The sequence below is a fragment of the Suncus etruscus genome, chromosome 16 (assembly GCF_024139225.1).
Source record: "Suncus etruscus isolate mSunEtr1 chromosome 16, mSunEtr1.pri.cur, whole genome shotgun sequence".
NCBI lineage: Eukaryota > Metazoa > Chordata > Mammalia > Eulipotyphla > Soricidae > Suncus > Suncus etruscus.
In genome coordinates this window covers 32397871-32420963 of record NC_064863.1, presented here as the reverse complement: position 1 = coordinate 32420963, position 23093 = coordinate 32397871, and the positions used below count along the sequence as shown (strand labels likewise).

Genomic DNA, 23093 nt, shown 5'->3' with positions numbered 1-23093 from the left:
TCTGTGAGCATTTTGAAGCATTGTGCTGGAAGATTGGCGCATTTTTTTTTTTTTTTTTTTTTGGTTTTTGGGCCACACATGAAGGTGCTCAGGGGTTACTCCTGGCTCTCTGCTCAGAAATTGCTCCTGGCAGGCACAGGGTACCATATGGGATACCGGGATTTGAACCACCGATCAGTCCTGAGTCGGCCGCTTGCATGGCAAATGCCCTACTGCTGTGCTATCTCTCTGACCCCCAAGATGGGGCACTTTAAAAGAAGCTGGAACCAGGCTTATTAGCCAATGATGAGAACAGGGACCATTAATTGGATCCTCAGCCAGGTGCGGGGTGCTGAGCCAGGCATTTTACACAGACAGTTTCAAGTAATCCTAACCTGAATATCAGGCCCAGAAGCTGGGGCACGTAAGTCAGTGAAGCAGGACCAGATGCTGGCTCCCATCTCTGCTGTTTAGCTTGGAGCAAGGCACAGGGGCCTGGGGACATTTTCCCACCTCCCACTCCTTGGGGTGCAACATGGGAACCAGCTTAGACAGTCTCTTACTACTTTATACTCCCTTTCTCCCTCCCTCTCTTACTCCCCCAGCATCAGGGATGAATTCATGGCCTTACACACAAGGCAAGTGCTCTACCCCTGAGCCACCACCCCTGTCTCTACCCCAGTCTTCTTTCTGTTTCTGGAACATTGTAGGAATCATCAGCACTCAAGGGAATACACCCAGGACTAGCAGGGGCTCAAGATAAGTTCAATCACTGTCTCTTCCCAGATGGATGAACTGAGGCTCACAGAGGTACATGTGCTCTTGGGCAGGTCATGTACATTCCTCACCTCTGGGGCTGGGCTCAAAGTCAGGCTGGTTCATCCCAGGGCCATATGCTTCATTCGTAGATATCACACTCACACACACACACACACACACACACACACACACACACACACACACACACACACACACACACACAGCCACACTTCACTCCATTCCACTCCATCCTCATCATACAGTCCCTGCTCTCACGCTGACTGTACCTTGTGCCTCAGTTTCCCAATCTTCCCATCACACCAATAACCCTGTCACTCCTTACAGGTTCCAGTGAGGTTCGAGGGAGAATTCCCAGGACTGGGCCAGAGACCAAGCCCTTTCCCTGCTGCCAACATTATCTACTCAAGCCTGGGGCAAGACAGAGCTGTAGCTCAGGCACCTCCATCACCACCAGGACTGGGAACTCAGAGAAAAGGTCTGGACAAGAACTGGATGCTGAGGGGCCGGAGAGATAGCACAGCAGCGTTTGCCTTGCAAGCAGCCGATCCAGGACCTAAGGTGGTTAGTTCGAATCTGGGCAATCCAAATGGTCTCCCTTGCCAGCCAGGAGCTATTTCTGAGCAGATAGCCAGGAGTAACCCCTGTGAGCACTGCCGGGTGTGGCCCCAAAACAAAAAACAAACAAACAAACAAACAAACAAAACAACTGGATGCTGAAAGAAGGTAAAGTGATCTGCATGATACCCTCCGTTCAGTAATAATATTGAACCCAGTGTCGAAAAGGAAGAAAAAGAAAAATTAAGAGAGAGAGAGAAGAGATAAAATTTATCTGCCATAGAAAAATAGGTTGGGGGGGGAGTGGGGTGGGACAAAAACTGGGGTCATTGGTGGCAGGAAATGTGCACTGGTGAAGGGATGGGTGCTGGACATTGTGTGACTGAAACTCATGAACAACTTTGTAACTGTGTGTCACAATGATTCAATTCTAATTTTATTACATTTTTTTAAAAAGTCCTGAGCGTAAGGGTAGGATGATGGGAAGAAAATTAGGGGAATTGGTGGCAGGATATAAGCACTCGAGAAGGGACGGGTGTTGGAATATTGCATGACCGAAACTCAATATCAGCAACTTTTAAATTCTATTTCACGGAGCTAGAGTTCTAAAAATAAAAAATAAATAAATAAACATCCGCAGATGAACAGAGCTGAGACTGACGCTTATTCTATGGTAGAACAACAAAGGGGTACCAGGGGCTCCCGACAACAATAGCAGGCACCAGGGCCCTGCCTGAATGTGCAGGACCTGAAGCTGTGAGAGGCACAGAGAGGCTGTGGAGGAGCCTCTCCCTCACAATGACTCGCTGCCCTTTTGGCCTCTCTTTGTCAGGCTGTCTCCAATCACCCCCCTCCTTCAGAGCTCAGCACCAAGGTCGTGACCTCTGAGAGGACTCCTCCCTCCCCTGCTCCCTGCCCCCCATCACTTTCTTTAATCCCCCACCCCCAATATCAACAGCAACCCCATAGAAATCTTCAGTCTAGCCTCTGGATTTGGAGAAATGCATCCCCAGGGCTGCCAATCTCAGCCCTGAGCACAGATAATAGATCCAAGAGGACCAACCAAAGCATCCTGAGAAAGACGCAGTGGAGAAAGCATCATGAACAGGGCAAGGCAGTTGTCATGTAGTTATTTCTCTAACTGCACTCCCCACTCTTTGTGGTAAGCTTCATATAGTGGGCCGGACCTTCCAGCCCTCATCTCTATTGTTTCTGGGTATTATTACAATAATATCTTTTATTTTTCTTAAAACCCAGAGATGAGTGAGACTACAATGCCTTGACTTGAATATAGCAAGGGGTAGGGGAAGAGGAAGATGGAGGGCATTGGTGGTGGGAACATTGCACTGGTGAAGGGTGTGTGTGTGTGTGTTTTATATAACTAAAAGCCAACTACATACATGCTTATAATCATGCTGCTTAAATAAATATGTTTATTTAAATAAATAAAAAACAGGGCAAGGTCCCTGGGGACCTTCAAAGCCCAAGGCCCTGGGACTCAGATCTTTCCAACATTGACTGAAATCACTCAGAGTTCCTGTCAAACTCGATATGGGCCATGCACATGCACATCTTTGTGCATTGTAGGCAGCAGATATTGATGCATAGTAAATCACCTTTATCTACAAAGCTCTCTGATAAGCAAACAAGGTGTTGACCACTCCTGAGCCCCATTATGCATCAGAGCCAAAAACAAGGATGCAGCCAGGCTCTGTCCCAAGGCCCACATCTCAACAGCCTCATTACAGGTCAGTGTGAGAAGTGAGGCCCAAAGCCTCCATAAGGGGGGAGGGAGACAAGATGAGAACGCAGAGGCCACCTCAGGAGCCTGACCTAGGAGGGGCAGAGCTTAACTAAGCTTTGGGTGGAATTGGGGAAGGCACCATGGTGGAAGGGAGGTCAGGGGTCAAGAGCTGGGCTGTGACTGGCTGGAGAGAGGGAACAATGGCCCTTCATGGGAGAAGTAAGGCCATGAAATCCCTTCAATGGACTCAGGAACAGTCAGGCGGAAGTTTCTGGGCACTGTAAGGGGGAGTCGCTCTGGGGTCACCATCCTGACATGGGAGAATGATGAACCTTGAGGTGCTGCTCCTGAGCAGCAGTTCACAATAGCCAGCTGCAGGTTTGCCTTCCTCTTCTGCCAGGCTGTCAGAGGCATTGTCAAGGACCTAGTTATGGCAACTCTCGAGGTGTGGAAGACACATGGTCTGTCAGGTCCCTCCTCTCCCCCACAAAGCATAATAGTACTGAGAGCATCAGTTCAATCTAGGGAAAGGGAACAAGTCCTGAACTCACAACTCTGATCCAACTCCGCTATAAGGACATTTTTGTACACACTCCATTTGAGGAGCTTTGGCCTCTGACATTTACCATTTCCCTGACCCTCTTAACTTTAGCTTACAGACTCACCAAGCAAGTGGTGGGTGGATTCATGATACATGGTATAAGGCAGCAAGGATACTTGGAAATATTATTGATTCAAGTCAAGCTAAGACAGTTCATTATGTCTGAATGGGATCATTACATTAAAAACAAAAAAGTGTGGGACCGGAGAGATAGCACAGCGGCGTTTGCCTTGCAAACAGCCGATCCAGGACCAAAGGTGGTTGGTTGTCCCATATGGTCCCCCGTGCCTGCCAGGAACTATTTCTGAGCAGACAGCCAGGAGTAACCCCTGAGCAATGCTGGGTGTGGCCCAAAAACCAAAAACCAAAAAAAAAAAAAAAAAAAAAGTGACCCTCATGTTTTCAAATGCCCAATTTTGTTTTTAATGTTTGTCGAAGGCAACCATCTGAGGTCACTGAAATTCACACCATTTAGTTAAGAAATGCTGAAAAGGCATGGAGAGATTAGATTAATACAACAGGTAGAGTGCTTGCCTTGCACATGGCCAACCTGGATTCAATCCGCAGCACCCATATGACTCCATGAGCACTGCAAGAGTAATTCCTGAGTGCAGATGCAGGAGTTAGCCTTGAGCATTGCTGGGTATGCAGGGTCCCCCTCAAAAAAAAATATAAATGCTAACACAGGGTCCTTTCATTTTCACTAACCCAAATCAACTTCCCACACGTTTAATGCTCCTTCCACATACGAATATGAAAAAATTCTGGGAACACTAGTGGGGGGAGGCAGTTGAAGCTATAATCCTAACTCCCAAAGACAAGTACTTTCAGTATTTTTCTATTTCCTTTTTGCAGTGGGGGGAAGGGTCATCTCCTCGACTCTGTGCTGGGTGGTAGTGGTGGTGGTGGTGTCAAGGCTGAAACTAGGGCTTCCTTCTGCTTAAGTCTACTCTGGCCCTTCTCTCTGGTCCTTTTTTGGCTTTTCACTCCACATCTGTCCTGCAGTCTGGAGTTCACTGAGACTCTCATTGCTGTCTGACCTTCCTTGGACAACAGCATAATGAAGTACATAACCTGAGATGCCCAAGATACACAAGAGCAGGCACAAAGATGGTGACAAGATGGTGGCCCCCTCAGCCCAGCTCACACAGAGGGGTCACCAGGGCACATGTGGTGCGAAATGTGCACCGGTGAAGGGTGTTATACTTGTTTGAATGAAACTCAATCATCAACAATTTTGTGTGTATCTCATGGTGACTAAAGACTTTGTTAAAAAGAAAAAAAGAAATATAAAGTTATTCAACCAGAAAGAAAGAGAAATAAGAGGAACACATCTCAGACCCTCGTAGAGTTGGTTGCACCATCCCTCAGTGCAACTGCTGAGATGCTGCCCTAGGTGGAAGGGGTGGGACTGGTAGTGGGAAGGTCAGAGGTCATCCAAAGGAATACAGGGCTCAGGTGTGTGAACAAGGAAAGGGAGAAGGGGGGATTTCCCCTGCATGTTATTACTGGGGTCTGCCAAGATCGCCAGGACACCTGAATGAGGGGAGACAGGGACTGGCACAGGAACCCCCACCAAACTCCAACTACAAACCCTCCTTGCCACCCTCAGCTGAGCACCCTACACAGTCCCCAGCTGTGAAACTATTCATGTCTACCTGGCTATGATCTTGGAGCAAAAGGCAGGAAAGGAAGACTAGGAACTGCAAATTTAGGAAACACTCTTTTGCTGTGCTGGGGGAGAGGGCCCAGTGGGGTCTGCGCTCTGAGAAGGAAGGCTAAGTTACAAGCTGCTTCTTCCCACGTAATGCAATGCCTAGTGTGTTGTTGGACATGAGGCCCTTCCAGCTGGGAAGCCCCGGCCTCAATCCCTCAAGCTGAGGGAAGGCAGTCAGGGTTTCACAGCATCAATACAACATTCTGGCCTTATATCTTCCTCCCCCAAAACTGGTTTATAACCTTAAAAACTTTACATAATAATGGCCACAAAACCCCCCATGTTTGTCCACATCACTGACCTTACTTATTTCAAAATGATCAGGAACCTTAAAATGACCCTGACCATGCTCAACTTATTAATTTTAGATAAAGAACACATATCTATATAATATACATTTTGTTTTTATATATATAAATATATATATATAATATATTATATATATATGTATTTTGTTTTTCAGGCCACACTCGTTTGATGCTCAGGGGCTACTCCTGGCTAAGCGCTCAGAAATTGCCCTTGGTTTGGGGGACCATATGGGACGCCGGGGGATCGAACCACGGTCTCGATCTTTCCTTGGTTAGCGCTTGCAAGGCAGACACCTTACCTCTAGCGCCACCTCGCCGGTCCCTAAAGAACATATTTAATCCATTGGTTATCAATTCAATAGAACAGTTCTTATTTCCAAGAACAGAGCAGTGAAGAAGAGGGAACATGATGTTTTTCATAATTTTGTTTTGTTTTAGTTTTAGTTTTGGGATCGCACCTGGCTATGCTCAGGGGTTACTTACTCCTGGCTCTGCACTGCGGAATTATTCCTGGTAGTGCTCTGAGACCTCATGGAATGTCGTGGATGAAACTTGGGTTAGCCAAATGCAAAACAAGCACCTTACCCACTGTACTATATCTTTAGTCCCACACAGTACCTTTTTAACAGAAAGACAAAGGGTTCCACAAGCCTTTATAAAAAGTTCCCACTGTACAATTTTACTTTAGTGGGTAAGCCTTGGTCCTGATGCAGTTGATCTGATCTCTGACACTAAATATATATGCACTTCTAGGAGTGATCCCTGAACACAAAGTCAGGAGTCAGCCCTGAGCATCCCTGGTGGTGGCCCCCACCCCGTCAAAAAACAAAAAATTCTATTTTTCTCCTTCTGGTACTCAGGAGCTAGTCCTGGTTCTGAGCTGGGGATCGCTTCCAGAAATACTCAGAGATCTATGGAATCCAAGGCTCTTGAATGCAAAGTATATATGTCAGCCCCTTGGTGCCATCCTTCCCAGCCACCAACTTAATTTTATTCCTGGCTCTGCGCACTGGGATCACTCCTGGGGCTCAGGAAGACCTTATATGGTGCTGGGGATTGAACTCAGGTCAGGTGCCAACAAGGCAAGCACTTTGCCGACTGTAGTCTCTCTCTCTCTCTCTCTCTCTCTCTCTCTCTCTCTCTCTCTCTCTCTCTCTCTCTCTCTCTCTCTCTCTCTTCTCTATCTTCTCTCTCTCTCTTCTCTCTCTCTCTCTTTCTCTCTCTCTCTCTCTCTCTCTCTCTCTCTCTCTCTCTCTCTCTCCAGCCCCATCCCTGACAACTTCTGTCTCTCTGTCTCTGTCTGTCTCTTGCCCCATCCCTGACAACTTCTGATTCTTATCTTGTTTTTCACTGACCTCACTCGGATCCAGCTGGTCCAGGTCATGTTCTGCTTCTTGTAACTAAGCAGCCACTGACCACCAAAGACGGCTCACAGCCCTCTGCTTCCGGAGCACTCCCGGAGCTCCACCAACAGGCCATGTCTTTTGAAAACAGCTGAAGATCGGAAAACAACTCCCTCTCTCAGAGAATGGAACTTGGCAGAATGGGCCAGAGAGAGCGCCAGTCAAGAAAATGGATTGGTAGTAGATGAATAGGTCTAGGTCATCAGAAACAGATTGTGGCACTGGTGACCTCCGTTCCCACCCAATCCACCACCAGTTCCTGGCACACCCAAGAGTTCTGCTCTGCCACTGTCCTGGCCTCCTCCTTTGTGACCCAGGAAAGCTGTGACAGCAGACTCCCAAATCGCCCCACCTAGCTTGTGGGAGTCCTTGAGAACAGAGGACTCTCAATCGTTTCTGTATAACCAATTAGATTAGCTAGGTTTTGTTTTGGTTTTTTGTTTTATCTTTGGGCCACTACTGGAGGGAAGGAAGAGAGAGGAAGAGAAGGGGCAATCTACTCCAATGGAGGTTTCTTGGGGTCACTGCACTAGCCTTGCCCCACCATCCTCCACACCCTGTTCAAGAAAGAATCCTTCCTTGGTTATATAGGTATCACAAGATTCCAGACACTTTTGGTCAGACACAACCTCAGACAATGTCAAATATGGCACCTGGAGGAAAAGGCCTGGAAAATGAAAAGCTGGCAGGGCAAAGAAGATGGGGTGTGGGAGGTAAAGAGGAACCCCTATAAATGACCACTACAAGCAGGTAAAACCTCCAATTCTGGCTGGAGTAATAGCACAGCAGGTAGGGAGGGCGCTTGCCTGGCATGAGGTTAACCTGAATTCAATCCCAGGCATTCCATAGAGTTTCCTGAGAACCACCAGCAGTTATTCCTAAACTCTTAGCCAGTAATAATCCCTGAGCACTGCCAAATGCTGCCCTGAAATAAACAACAACAATAACAACAAAACTAAGTCTGCTCTCCATTGCTGTGGCAGAGTGAGGGGCCATGAAGCTCCCCCAAGCACTGGTTTCTCAAACTCCACCTGCCACTCTGCAGTCATTGTTAGAAATGCTGATTCTAGTTTCTCCCTGCCTCTGCCCTTGAATTTAAGTCCTAAATTGGAAGTTTTGCAGAGCTTGAAGAAAAAACAAAAATAAAATAAATGAATGCTCAGCTCACAATTTAAGTCTCATAGGAGACAAAGCTGGTTCTAGAGGGGAAAAAAAAAGGAAAACTTCCCCCCAGTAACAGACCAGGGAAAGAGAAAGCTGCCTGCCCAGGGCGATTCCCAGGCTCAAGCTGCTGGGGTAGGGTTGCATGAGCAGAGGCTTCTGAAACTAACACACATGTTGGGATGAGCCTGCGTGCGCATGCGCGCGCGTGCACACACACACACACACACACACACACACACACACACACACTCTCTTCAATTTTTGTGCAAAATAAACCAATTGGTCCTAATCATCTTACAGGTGTTTTCCTGTATGTTGCAATACTCAAGCAGAAAACCGTTCTAACGCATCCCTTGTCTTTAATCTCAGCAGTTTGCAAAAGTCGAGAGCTGTACAATGTGCCAACAACTGTCATCCTAGAGGCAAACAGCTCCTCTCCTGTCCTGTGAGAACACTCAGCATTGCGACAGTCCAGAGCTCTGCTCTCTTTCCTTTATTAAATAAATGGAGTCCAGAGACACCCTTCAATTAGGAAAAATTGAATTATTTTTAAGATTAGGATTGGAGCCAGTGACCCTATTGTGACCTGAGCTAGCAAATGGGTGTTAACATTTACTACTACTACTTTTTTTTTTTTTTTTTTGGATTTTGGGCCACACCAGGTGACGCTCAGGGGCTACTCCTAGCTATGCGCTCAGAAATCGCTCCTGGCTGGGGGACCATATAGGACGCTGGGTATCAAACCAGGTCCATCCTGGGCAGCCTGTGCAAGGCAAACGCCCTACTGCTGTGTCCCTTCTAAAAAGTAAATTTTAGCCAATCACCCTCTTTAGAACTCTCTAACCTCCTCTGGAGGAAGGTGGCCTGGCAACCCGTTGAAGAGAGTAGAACCAACAGTTAAAGAGGCAGACCCCATTCCCAGGGCTATGCAAGCACAGGGTCAGTACTCAAGTCTGCTGAGAGTGTCCCCTTAAATGCTGTATCCAATGTCAAAGATTCGTACCCATGCCACCTAATTTTGAAGCTGCCATCCATGCCCCTCAAAGATGTCTATAAATTTTTATCGATATATAATATTTTGGACTTTAGTGGCTCTATCACAAAACAAAACAAAACAAAACAAAACAAACAAACAAAACATGATGGGGCATTTAGGATTTGAATCCCAGAAGCCCAAATCCCCAAGCTGAATTGGACCAGTCTCAAAGGTTATTCCAGGCTAGAGTAAATACTGGATGTCAGGGTGTAAACCCAAGCTGTCTGCTTCAGGCTCCTTCCCTTGCCCATGGCCTCAGGCAGCTCCTGCCTGAAGCCTTCTAGCAAGAGACAAAGATTGAGAATCACTAACCCTCACCCCCAAGTTGAAGGACTGGATAGCTTAACTAGCAATAATTAACTAAAAATAGCTCCTTCAATGCTAATCTTCCAACAGGCTTTTAAAAAACAAATAAAAACAACAAAAAAACCAACACAACCTACCAGGTAAAAATCTTGGCATTCGCAGTAGCGCCTGAGTATATGTAATGATGTGCCAATCAGCACAATAAACAATAGAGGGGGTGAGGGGAAATCTAATTGTTTCCAACTAGAAATCCATGAACAATCATATTCCATATTGCAGTACTTTACCCAGAACCTAGCCTCTGAGACACATCACAAAAACGCCAAGTTATACAGAAAGTAAATTAAGAACAATCTCAAAAGGCCACGTGTCTCTGGCAACTGCAGAGCTTTTACTTCTTTTCTTTTTCCCCCTTATTCTTCCTAGTTTTGCCCACTCCATAAAACCCCCTGCGGGGTTTCTCTTGTTGGAAGGTAATTTCTCCATTTACATAAGATGCAAATGGGCCGGAACGGCACAACCTGAAACAAACTAATAAAAAAAAACAATAACAAAAGTGAAATAAAATAAAGCCAAGAACCAAAACAAAAACACAGTAGCTGAAAGTCAGCCAGCCCACATCTCAGAAGTCACTGAGGGGGAACAACACACAGGGTGCAACACTGCCACCAAGTGTTGACAGCCTCTCAGGTCACCCTCAGAAGTCCCAGCAGCGACCTCAATGGAGCAGTAATTGGAATCCTTTGGAGACAGCTAGGAAAATTAAGAGCAAGAAAATCATGCCCCATCCTCACCCAGATAACCTGGTGATGGAGCAGGTGCCCTGTGCTGTTTTAACCACCCAGGCATCTTGTGTGCCAAATGAGAATGTATAAAATACTTCCCAGAGCAATTGGATACATCTCTCATTGACTCAGATTTGTTCATTTTCATCCAAATTTCTCCTATAGTTATGTCATTCACATCAGCCATGACCACTGCCTGATGCTCTATAGATTCTGGAAAACGTGGCCCTGAAGGACATGCCTAGGTTCATATGACAGTCAGTTCACTTCCCACCCAGCATGAGTCTTTGTAAAATTCAGGTAGCAGGTCAGGGAGATGGCTCAAGAGGGCTGGGGCACACACAGGCTATGATTACAGCATGCCTGGATTCAAAACCCTCCCCAAAACCCCAAGATCCCCTGAGCACGAACAGGAACCTCATCTGCCCAGCTTCCCCCTAGCAAAAGCACTGCTGGGTGCGTTTCAAGCAGAGCTCCCTTTGGGAATTCTGATTCTTTTCCTTAGTTTGGCCATTATTAGGCATGGCTGATATCTGTGCCAGCAGACTTTCCTTATCACAAAGTAGGACTATTGACCCATTTTGCTCCTCAAACAAAAACCCTTTGAACTTTAGTTTCCCTGAACTCTTTGCTTATACAATGGGTTTCAAATCAATCACATCTTATCTATCCGGAATAGCTTTTCTTTCTTTCTTTTTTTTTTTCTTTTACTGAATGACACATGTAGCATCTAAATGTTTCCATTGTTGGTCAAGTCTACAGATGCACAATGTAATCTGAAATGCTTACATGAAATACTAAGATGAAGAAGAAAATTGTTCCCTGGTACACATGGTAAATAAAGTGACTCACACCTCTTTGTCTGTTTCTCAAAGTGAGGCGTTTGATAAGATTTAAAAAAAAATGATTTCTTCACAACGGATAATTTTCTTTTCCACCCTTACTAGTGGAGTATTTTTGCCACCATGCCTGGAGACAGAAACGAAGTTTAGCCTTTGCTAGCTTAGGCAATGAGACCCATGCCCAGGGATTAAAAGATTAGCCCTTGAAAGTCAACAAAGGCCACTAAGATTTTGTTACACTTTGCAGCAGATCCCATTCAATCCTCAACATCACTTATGGCCCCCTGAGCTCCAATAGGTGTGACCCTTGAGCAGTGCCCGGTGTGGCCTTGAGACCAACCAACCAACCAAACAAACAAACAAATGAACAAACAAAAATTAACTTTCTCCATGTCCTGTGTTCACCCAGAAAATAAGAGCCTTTCTGGAAGAAACATCAAACAGTAGGAAAGAGGCAAAGTATGCCCAGAGAGACTCCCCTGCCTTTTTTTTTTAAAACCACACTAGCAATGCTCAGAGATTATTTCTGACTCTACACTCAGGAATCACTCCTGGTGGTGCTTGCATGAAGGGGATCTATCTTGTGCCTGTCACCTGCAAGGCAAGCACCTTACCCACTGTACAATGGCTCTAGCTCCTCCAGAGCAGCTCCTTTGACTTGAGACCATGTGCTTTCCACCTTCCTCACCAGACTGACTCTGCTTCTCTGTACAGCACCATCTCATAAGACTGTCACTACTGGCTCGGAGTTAAGACCTGGCACATAGGGACAACTCTGGGGCCTTGATGCACATCTGAGCCCCAGGGCCTGTTTGACCACATGAGCAAGAACCTGGCTGTTCTCCTGAGCATCAAAAAGATGAGACAGGGTGGAGCTATTCCCAAAGTGGTTAATACTGTCCTTGGGGGGGAGAGACTGGAGTGACTAGAGGACCAAGAGATTTAAGACATAACTAGGGGTAGGATCGATAGGACAGCAGGCAGAACATTTACCTTGCATGCAGCTGACCTGAGTTTGATCCCTGGCATCCCACATTTGTTCTTAAACACTGCCAGATGTTATTTCTTTTTGTTTGTTGGTTATGATTGGTTGGTTTTTAAGTCATACTCAGCAGGTCTCAAGGGTTACTCCTGACTCTGTATTAAATAAATCACTTTTGGTAGGTTTGGGGGAATCATATGGGATGCTGAGGACTGAACCCAAGTCGGCTGTGTGTGAGGCAATCAAACACCTTATCCAATGGACTACTGTTCTGGCCCCAAGAGTTATTTCTGAGGATTGCTGGATGTGGCCCCCAAACAAAATCAACAAAAAATGATGCACTGGTATCACTTTATGTATGTTTAAAGGAGGGAGATTTTTCAGGGGAGCACTGTCTGAACAGGGGTGTGATGTCAAATAAACATGGAAAGCTCTGGATGGTCATATAGGGGAAGAGTCAGCCATTTTCGAAGCTGAGGACCAGCCCCTGAACACAAACCTGTTCTGGGCATCTTTGGTGTGAGTGTAGGCAGGGAGATGCACCAGGTATCGAAGCCAAAAGCACAGCCAGCCTCCACAAAGAGGGGTAATTCTGTCTGTCAATCTGTTTGCTTAACCACCTGACACTGCAGCAGATTTAACTGCACCCTAATGCCACCTCTGAGAAGTTTATAGTTAACCAAGTTGCAAATTCCTCATGGGTTCCAGACTGGCCTCAGACTCTCACAAACTTTCATTCCAAGATTCCACAGCACTAGAGAGAGAGACAGAAAGATAGAGACAGAGAAGCAGAGAGGCAGAGCGAGACAGATAGATCAGCCTAGTAGTGATCACCTTAAACATAAGGCCCTCCGGAAGCCGTTGGCACCCCATGTTGACAACTTGTGGCTTCTATCACCCTGAGTACAAGTTTCCTACAACATGTCACTGCATTCTCAGCACAGATTTTATGCTTTTTAGATGTTTTTTGTTTTTTATAAAGTAGGGTGTGGTCATTATGTAACACTTTTAAAACTCTGCAAGGAGGTATTTACTTTGCACACAGCCAAACTGGGTTCAATTCCCACACCCCACATGAGCCACCTGAACATGGGCAGGAATGATTCCTGAGTACAGAGCCAGGAGTAAGTCCTGAGTACAGACGGATATGGCCACAAAACCAAGAAAATTAAAAAACAGCAGCAGGTCTGAAGAATGAGGTAAGACATATGCCTTGTACAAAGAAACCTAGGACTGAGTCCTGGAATCTCAAATGGTCCCCATGCACCACCAGGAGTGATTTCCCCAAGCACAGAATGTGGAGTAAGCCCTGAGTGTCCGTCCCCCCCCCCCAAAAAAAAAAAAAAAACAAAAAAAAACAACAAGGGTGCAAGTATAATGAAGGAATGGGATGAAAGGAATCAGCGTCTGCTAAGGAAATTCCAAAAAAACAGCAAGCAATGGCCTTCCACCAGGCACTTGAAATAAATACATCCTGGTTACTCTCCATGCTACCATCCATGAAATAAATGTTCATTTCCAGCTCCAGGAACACTCCGAATGGCATGGCCATCTCCAGGCGGGGACACTTGTTTCAAACCTGAACTTGCCTGCTGTGGTTCTAGCAGGCTCTGCCACCATAGATCACAAGACCCAGCCCCGTCAGGATGCTCTGCACCCCTTTCCTGCTTCCCCAGCCCCCCTCCTTAACTGGGTGCCCTAAGACTTTGAGAGAGCCCAGCACTGGACAGTGGCCTAAGCAGTGTCATCAGAGCGACATCCAGAGCAGAAATCCTGGGGACATTTTCCTTGGGATCTGGGACCTCAGCAGCAAGTGTGGCTACTTAAGTATCTGCCATGGGGATCTTCGAGTCAAGAGATGACTGCGACCTGTGACCTTTCATACCTTCTCTCACCCAACACCGAGATTGTTGTTGGTGCTGCAGCTGGGCTGGCTGGGGCAAGTCTTACCTTCGTACCGGCCTGGAGACTCGCTGGCTTTCTGCGGGGTGGCCACACGCAGGAAGATCTGCTGCCTCCATGAAGGCCTCCGTGTCCTCACAGGGGTCCCGTTGGTGTCGCCCGGTTGGCTGGATTTGGAATCAAAGTCTCTGCAATGCCAAGAAGTAATTTGTGACTGTAGTGAAGAAATCAAGGACACAGGCAACTTTCTTTCATTTTCTTCTTTTCTTTTTACACAAAGCACTAAATTATAAAGCATCTTTGCAAACCTAAGTAGATACTTTTGGTACTTAAATTCACAGTTCTCCAAAAGAACTGTCTTCCTGTAGAGCAGTTCTCAAGCTGCCAACAAGATCTTCTCTCTTCTCTTCCCTCCTCTTCCATCCCCTCTCCACCCTCTCCTCCTCCCCTCCCTCCCTCCCTTCCTTCTTTCCTCACTCCCTCCCTAACTTACTTCCTTCTCCCCGCCCTTTTTCCTTCCTTCTTCCCACCCTTTCCCTTTCCTTCCTTCCTTCCTTCTTCCTTCCTTCCTTCCTTCCTTCCTTCCTTCCTCCCTCCTTCCTTCCTTCCTTCCTTCCTTCCTTCCTCCCTCCTTCCTTCCTTCCTTTCCCCCTTTCTTCTTCCCTTTTTTCTTTTTCTTTCCTTTCTTCCTTCCTTCTTTTTTCCTTTGTCCTTACTTTCTCCACCTCCCTTGTCTTCCCTTCAAGCTGGGCTACAGGAATCTATCCTGGCAGCCTCAGGGATTATTTCTGGTGGGCCAAAGGACAATGTGGGGGGCCAAGGATTGAGTAATGGTTGGACACATACAAGGCAAGTATCCTACCCACTGTACCTTCACTCCAGCCCCATCTCTTTATTTCTAAAAAGAAACATGTCACAGATCAGCTTCCCATTGTGGCCCTGCAGCCAAATGTCATAAATCTGCCCAGAGGAGCTGACTCAGAATCTTGTGTGTGGAAATTATTCAGCAGGGGGTGGAAAGGTGACTCCAAACATGGCCACCAAAAAGAAAATACACTGATACATCAAATTGAAAAAAATAAATGAAGGCCGGAGAGATAGCATGGAGGTAAGGTGTTTGCCTTGTATGCAGATGGACAGTGGTTCCAATCCCGGCATCCTATATGTTCCCCCAAGCCTGCCAGGAGCGATTTCTGAGCCTAGAACCAGGAGTAACCCCTGAGCACTGCTGAGTGTGACCCAAAAACCAAAAATAGAAAAGAAAAGATAAACTGAGATTGGGGGTCAGGGAGTTCAATGGACTAGAGCCAAATTTTGCATGTGGGATTCCTGCATCCCCTAAACATCACTTTGAGCTGCGTACAGCCAGCTAGCACCTAAAAAATAATCCTAATTTGGGGCCGGAGAGATAGCATGGAGGTAAGGCGTTTGCCTTTCATGCAGGAGGTCATCGGTTCGAATCCTGGCGTCCCATATGGTCCCCCGTGCCTGCCTGGAGCCAGAAATAACCCCTGAGCACTGCCAGGTGTGACCCAAAAACCACACACACAAAAAAATAATAATCCTAATTAATTAATTAAAAATAAATAGAAGGTTGGGTGAGAAAAAACTTTCAAGGCAATCATGTGGACACTTCACTATTGCATGCTTTTTGTTGTCAACATGTGTCATTTGTACTTTTACACCTCCAAGACAAAGCCTACCTACCAATTTACAAAAATTATAATCCAATCATTGAATTCACAACTGGATAATACCACAACAATCAAGCAGTATACATGTACACCCACATACTTACACAAACACACACACACACACACACACACACACACACACACGCTGCCATTTAGAACACCACTATCACTCAGAGCTGGTGAAGACTTTCTACAACCTTTTGAAGATCATAAAATATTCATTCCTATGCTAATTCTAGCCTAAACTAAGTGGTAGGTTACCTGCAACTATTATTTTTTTTAAAAAACAACAATATTTAGTAAAAAAAAAAAAGTATAAAAATAAAAGGCAATAGATTTGATCAAAGCAATGTTTTTTTTTTCAATCACAAAGTTAGTTCAAATCCCCCATCATATCCAATAACAGTTCCACACTTCCACTCAGATTTGATATATTCTAAAATCCAACCCTACCTTTGGGGGTTCATAAAGTCAGAGGTGTTATTTTCATCTACAGGAGCCAGAAATTTTAGAAAATTTGGCACAGAGGAAGAAGAATGAAGTTTTTTCCGTAGGGCATTACGGTAGGAGATGCTAAGAGTTTGGTTGAAAAACAAAAAAGAATCAAGGATAAAAACAAAAACACACAGACCAAGAAAAGTACAAAATATCAACTTCTATAGAAGAGGCACATTTTTGCATCCAAGTTGAAGAAACCAAAAAGCAGGCTAAAAAGATGCAAACAGCTCACAAACGAGATATTAGCTTTCATTTCCATCAGCGTCATTCCACACAAAATGAACAGAATTAGTGACTGCATGGAAAGGCACCAATCAGTGCCTTCAGCGATGCAAAATGACTGAATTCTAGAAATTCGCAGGGCAGCACTGAGAAAACAGATACCAACCCTGTGCCCCTGCCACACGCTTTGCACAGGCAGCCATGAGCAATGAGTTATGAATTAGGCCAAGCATTCTCACCAGAAGAAAATTTAAAAAGGACAACACAAAGACAAAATCATTCCACTTCTGACATGCCATTCCCTTTGCAAATAGAAGTGATCATTTTCCAAAGCAAACAAGCCATTCGGGACTGGGAGCACAGACAGTGGGGCAAAGTCTCTATCATGGCAGGTGGGGTGGGGTGTGCAACAAGCTCAGACAGGCACTTTGCCATTGAGATCTACTTCTGCAGGAACTTCGCAAACATTCAAGGATGCACAGGCAAGCAAGCAAGTGGTGGATGGAAGGTGGATACTGTGAGAACTCTGCCCTGTGGCCGGTGGGGACATTCCTGGGAAGACAGATGAAACAAATGTGCCACACAAGTGTGCTCACCTTTTGGGCACCGCATTCCCACTGGCTTCTCCACTGGATGGGTGTTTTAGGTACTTAAAAAAGTTGGGCGAGGAGGCAGAAGGGTTAAGATGAGATGGAGGAGCAGGAGCTGAAGGCTGACCTGAGCAATTCTGAGTCTCGACCAGGGGTGGAGGATTCACACTAAAGAGCGATGAGGGGGTGGAGGGGAGTTAGGAGAAGGAGAGAGGGAGAAAGAGTCGGGAGTCAGAGGGGAATTTGAATGGAGGAGATTGAACAGTGCTGTGATGGGTCTCACTCTCCAGACGTCAGCAGCCCAGAGCAGGCAGAGCTGTGCATTTCACCTTTGCTTCCCAGCTTTCTCAGAAACCCCTAGAATCCAGGCCTGAACATAGCTATTTGGCTTCAGGCCACCCACTGCAGTGCTCTGGGCTTACTCAAGGCTCTTCAAGCATCACTCCTGGCAGGGCTCAGGGGAACTACATACAGTTGCTGAGGATTGAACCTGGGTGGACCATGTATAAGGCAAGCACCCTACTTGCTGTACAATTGCTTCAGCCCTAACCAGTATTTACTCTAAATCAGGGGTCTCAAATTCATGGCCCGCGGGCTGTTTGCGGCCCTTTGTTCAACATTTTGTGGCCCTAGAGGAATCTTTTTTTGTTTTGTCTTGTTTTAGTTGTTTGGGTCATACCCCCCAATGTTCAAGGCTTACTACTGTCTTTGCACTCAAGGATCACCCCAACTTTGCCTCCAGCGGCCCCCAGGTAAATTGAGTTTGAGACCCCTGCTCTAAATCATTCCCCTCAGTTCTCTGCATTTAACAGTTCTGCTTTCTCCAAGTCCTTTGTAGAAACTGAACTGATGGAGGAGGCGAAGGGAATCGTTTTCAATATAATAAAAGCAAACAAAACAAAAGGCAAGGCAAAAATATTTTTTAAGCTCTTTTCAAGAGGCTGGAATGATAGTACAGTAGACGAGGCACTCGCCTTGCATGTGGCCAGCCCCAGTTCTACCTCCTGAACCCCGTATGATCCCCAGAGTTTACCAAGAATGATCCCTGAGTGCAGAGCCAAGAATAAGCCTTGAACACCCTAGGTGTGACCCCAAAAACAAACCAAAAAACAGCTCTTTCAAAAGTGGTAATGATATGCCTTGAGAGGAAAGTGCCAAATGCTCTTTGAGACCCTAAATAATGTCTTGAAGTTCCACATCCTATTTTCCAGTAGTTTTCCAGATAGTTTCACAAGAGAGGAAGAAAACAAAGGAATAGTGCTGGGGAGGGAAGGAGGGAAGGAGGAAAGGAAGGGAGGGAAGTAGAGAGCAAGGGAAATGGATGAGGGGCCACCATCTTTGGCTTCTTCTATGACTTGGCAAGAGAACTTAGGAGATTCAATTAGGCATGTTTTCATTCTCACCAAAATTATAGAAACCCCAGGGTGGAGCACACTGACAAGGCAGACAGGGAAGTCCTAGATAAACAGAGCTATGAGGACCATTACAAGACTCTCCCAATGGGGCAAACTCTGCCGTCTCTAGAATGTTCCCTCATTTCTAGAATGTTTTCTAGATTTAGTATGTGCTTCTGCAAGGGTCTCCTGCATGGGTGTCCAACCACATCCCCAAAGTATCATCAACCACAGCTTCTAGGAATGGCAGAGAAACTGGTGGAAAAGAGGCCATGCCCTCTTATCCTCCTTGCAGGGAACGTTACTAGCATCTCCATGGGCTGAGGCTGACTGACCCAGGACAAAGGCAGCATCTCTTTGGGAGAGCAGCCCAAGACGCTTTCCACAAGGCCAACGATTCTCAAAGATTCTTCTAAGCCTGCATAGAGCAGACAGCACCCAGTCAGTCTCTAAAACTAAAGGCCCAACGAACTGCCAGGGCCCCCCAAAAGAAGGAACAAAAATTTCTTCCACCAGATAATTTACCTGACACTATCTCACCTGCATGGCAGAGCCCAGTCTTCATGGAACAACACCCTAAAATTTCCCCAGGGATGGAGATTTGAGACAATATGGATTCCCATTTGGTGACACAGAGAAGCCACCACCCCACCCCACAGACACACAAATTACACAGGACCGAGCAAGGAGCAGAGTCCAGGACCACTTCCCTGGGGACCCCTTTTCTACTGCCCTGTCCCCCCAACCCCGTTCAGGCCTCCAAAAGCCAGGCCTCATCTGCTGCCCATCGGCCCCACTTCTGACTGCACCAGGACCACAGTGAGGGCCATCACCTTGAAAAGTATCCCCAACATCAAAGGACATATCCCTGCTGCTGAGTCCCCCTGAGCCCCCCATAGGCTTGGTTAAGTGACAGGCACCCCCACCCCACTTCTCCCCCACAGTCCTGGGCATGTGGGCGCCTCTCACCTGCGCTCGTGGGGCGTCTCTGTGCTCACCGAGTGGTAGCGCATGAGTTTTCTCTGCGAGACATCGGGGGATTTGGGGCCCGGTTCAGGAGAGCCCTGGCCATCCACGGGGATGTGGGTCAGGGTGTTGGCGCGTCTCCGGAAGGCCTGCTGAGGTGACATCGGGGCGGGCTCATCCGCAGAGATGCTCTCTGAGTCACTTGACAGGTCATCCGAGGACCCCAGGAGGCGGAAAGAGCTCTCAGAGGCCGTCAGGGGCTCCTTGTCCCACTGTTCCTGAAGGGAGGCGAACTGTGGTCAGCTCTGTCCCAGGGTAGCCTGCAAACCTTGAGTCCTATCATCACCGTGCAAGTAACTCCCTAGCACACAGACCACCCACTTGCTGGTTCCACCTAGAGTGGTCATCAGACCCCCTCCTGGACGTGGGGTCAGGGAGAAGACAGTTTGAAAGTCCAGTAGAGAAAGGGCCAGGTTAGGCTCAAGGGTAAAAGAGAGAGAAAGAAGGAGATAAGACAAGTAAATACCTTGTGCTGCTCTATCCTGGTGGAACTGACTGATTCGCTTCCACCAAAAGTCAAAAAACACCAAACTCTGCCTGATGGCTGATGTGACTACAGGCACAAGCCACATCTCCTCTGTTCCCTCTGATAGGGCCCAGGCAAAACTTTCTCGAATAGATCTAAGGAGAAATAAAAGTCGCTTACCCTGCTGGTACTGCTCGATGCATTGAATGAGGAGTTTTCCAGGTCCCGGCTGGCTGGTTGTTCCTGCAGGCCTCTGGCTTTGTTCCCCTATGGCAGAAAAAAAGTCCTGGTTAGGGCCCCAAACCTCTGCAATGGTGTGACCCAAAGGCAGCCTGGCCTACGTAATGAGATAGGAAAAACTCTCTGAGTGAGGATGGCTGAGCACATGTTGCTGAACATCTGAGACACAAGACAACCTCGGGTGTTTTTTATGTTTTGCTTTGTTTTGGGGCCACACAGGCGATGCTCAGGGGTTGTTCTTGGTTCTGCACTCATAATTCATTCCTGGCAGTGCATGGGGGACCATACCGGATGCCCAGGATTGAACCCAGCTCCAGTGCATCCAAGGTAAATACCCTTCCCACTACACTAGTGCTCCACTCAGAAGTTACTCTTGGCTCTGCGTTCAGGAGTCACTCCTAGTGGGGTCGGGAGACTATACGGGATGCCAGTGATTGAACCCGGGTTGGCCTTATGCAAGACAAATACCCTACCCTCTGTACTATTGCTTCAGCTTCCCTAGGTGCTTTTAAGTAACATATGAACCTAGAGGTTCCAGAACACCCCACATGTGGACTGCAGGGAAAGATGAGAGTGGACAGAAAATGCTGGCATACCTCTGTTCTGTGTGTCATATAAGGGCCACTTAACAATCTCTAAGACTGCTACAAAATTCTCACAGATGTGGCCGGAGAGATAGCACAGTGGTAGGAAATTTGCCTTGCATGTGGCCAATCCGGGACAGACCCGGTTTGATTCCTGGGATTCCATATGGTCCCCTGAGCTTGCCAGGAGTGATTTCTGAGTACAGAATCAGAAGTACCCCTGAGCATCGTGAGGTGTGGCCCAAAAAATCAATCAATCAATCAATCAATTCTCACAGATTTTCCAACAAAAGCAAACTGTCTTTTTTTGGGGGGAGGGGGGGGAGGAGGCACACCTTGTGGTGCTCAGGGATTGCTCCTGGCTCTGTGCTCAGAAGTTACTCTTGGCTTGGAGGACCACATGGGATGCTGGGGACCAAACCTGGGTTGGCTGCTTGCAAGGCAAACACCTTATCAGCTGTGTAATCACTTCAGCTCTTAATTGTGTTTTAAATGAAATATTCTATAAAATCAAAGAGAACTATGAAGAGGTTATTACTGCAAGATTCAGAAAGGTGTGAGATTTCTCAGATTTGCCACCTTGGGCATTTGAATCTTGGGAAAGCATTTTGGGGAAGAGCCCTGCACTGGGCATACCCTTGTGCTTGCTCCTTCAAACCATCACTGTATACTATGCACCCAAGCTTGTTTGTGCTTTGTGGACCTTCTGGTGTCTGTGGCAATGAACAATTCCACTCTGCAGAAGTGTGGACCAAGAGAACAGGTGAGTGGACAATGTGTTTCAAGACAACTATGTTCATAAAAATAGGAAAGAGATGATATGAAGCTAAGTTTGGGGACCCCAGCAATCATAAGGTCTGAATAAAGGCAGTCACTGCTGACTGTGACCGAGTTTTTTTGGTGCCATCTAAGAACACAAGAGCAAACGAAATCTATATCCTGACATATTCAATCCATGCTCTTTGCAGAAACTGGCCCATAGATCAGTTTTTAGGGAGCCAAACATGTTCCATGGGATATAAAACAAAAGTGGGGAGTTTTTCAACCTGGGTTATGTTACAAATATAATTTATTGGGGCTGGAGAGATAGCACAGCGGTAGGGTGTTTGGCTTGTACACAGCGATCCAGCACAAACCTTGGTTTGATCCCCGGCTTCCCATATGGTCCCCCAAGCCAAGAGCGATTTCTGAGCGCATAGCCAGGAGAAACCTCTGAGCATCACAGGGTATGACTCAAAATAAACAAATAAATAGAATTTATTTATATATGTATTTATTTTTTATGTGTATTTATTTTTAACTCTTGGTTTTTCTTACAACTATACCAAGATACTTGTGGTGCTATTATACCATATTACCCCAACTAATAACTGAATTTATAGCACAGTTTACAGGCCAGAGAGATGGTTCAATAGACTAGAGCTTACGCTTTGTATGTGGAGGCCCAGGTTCAATTCCTACCACTGCATGTTACCCTAAGCAACACCAGAGGTGACCCCAAACATCAAAACAAGAAGTAGCTCATGAGAACTGATAGGTATGGCACCAACCCCCCCCCAAAAAGGAATTAAAAGTACAGTTCATAGAACAAAATTGTACAGGAGTTCATGTGCACCCAAGCAATAGATTGAGCCCCAACATCAGCAATCCTAAGAATCAATGGTTCAGGAGGTCCCAATTCTGCTGGCTATTACCATGGAAGTTCCCAAGCATCGCCAGGTGCTGCCCTGATGGCAGCCAACACCACATCCTCAAGGGCCCTAGCAATTAGCTATCCAACTCAGTTGACCAAAATGCACTGGAATGTGTCTGAAACTCTTTAGCACCACATAGGCGACTTCCCCAGAAGCAAGTCCATAAAAAGACTGACCCTTTCTGTCCACTTTACAATGACCACAGATGGAAAATGAAGCAAAGCATTAAATCTATGTTTTCTTTAGGCCCTCAGATCAGTGGAATAGGCTTGAATACCTAATTTTTGATAAAGGAGCAAGAAATCCCAAATGGAGCAAAGAAAGCCTCTTCAACAAGTGGTGTTAGCACAACTGGCTAGCCACTTGCAAAAAATTGAACTTAGACCCCCAGCTAACATCATGTATGAAGGTTAAATCCAAATGGATGAAAGATCTCGAAATCAGACCCAAAACCATAAGAATTATAGAACAACATGTAGGTAAAACACTCTAGGACATTGAGACTAAAGGCATTTTCAAGGAGGAAACTGCACTCTCCAAGCAAGAGAAAGCAGAAATTAACAGATGGGAATATATTAAAC

At 46.4% G+C, this 23093-nt stretch overlaps 1 protein-coding gene across 1 annotated transcript in view; it reads right to left on the bottom strand.

Annotated features, from left to right (window-relative positions):
* TBC1D1 (TBC1 domain family member 1) overlaps positions 1–23093 on the bottom strand; it is a 182878-nt gene that overhangs the window by 37754 nt on the left and 122031 nt on the right. The window contains exons 10-14 of the mRNA XM_049790103.1: positions 20175–20261; positions 19472–19746; positions 17115–17276; positions 16252–16371; positions 14153–14292 (exon numbers count right to left, since the gene is read on the bottom strand). Of these exons, the coding sequence (XP_049646060.1) occupies positions 14153–14292; positions 16252–16371; positions 17115–17276; positions 19472–19746; positions 20175–20261 (784 nt within the window). The remainder of the gene's footprint in view (positions 1–14152; positions 14293–16251; positions 16372–17114; positions 17277–19471; positions 19747–20174; positions 20262–23093) is intronic.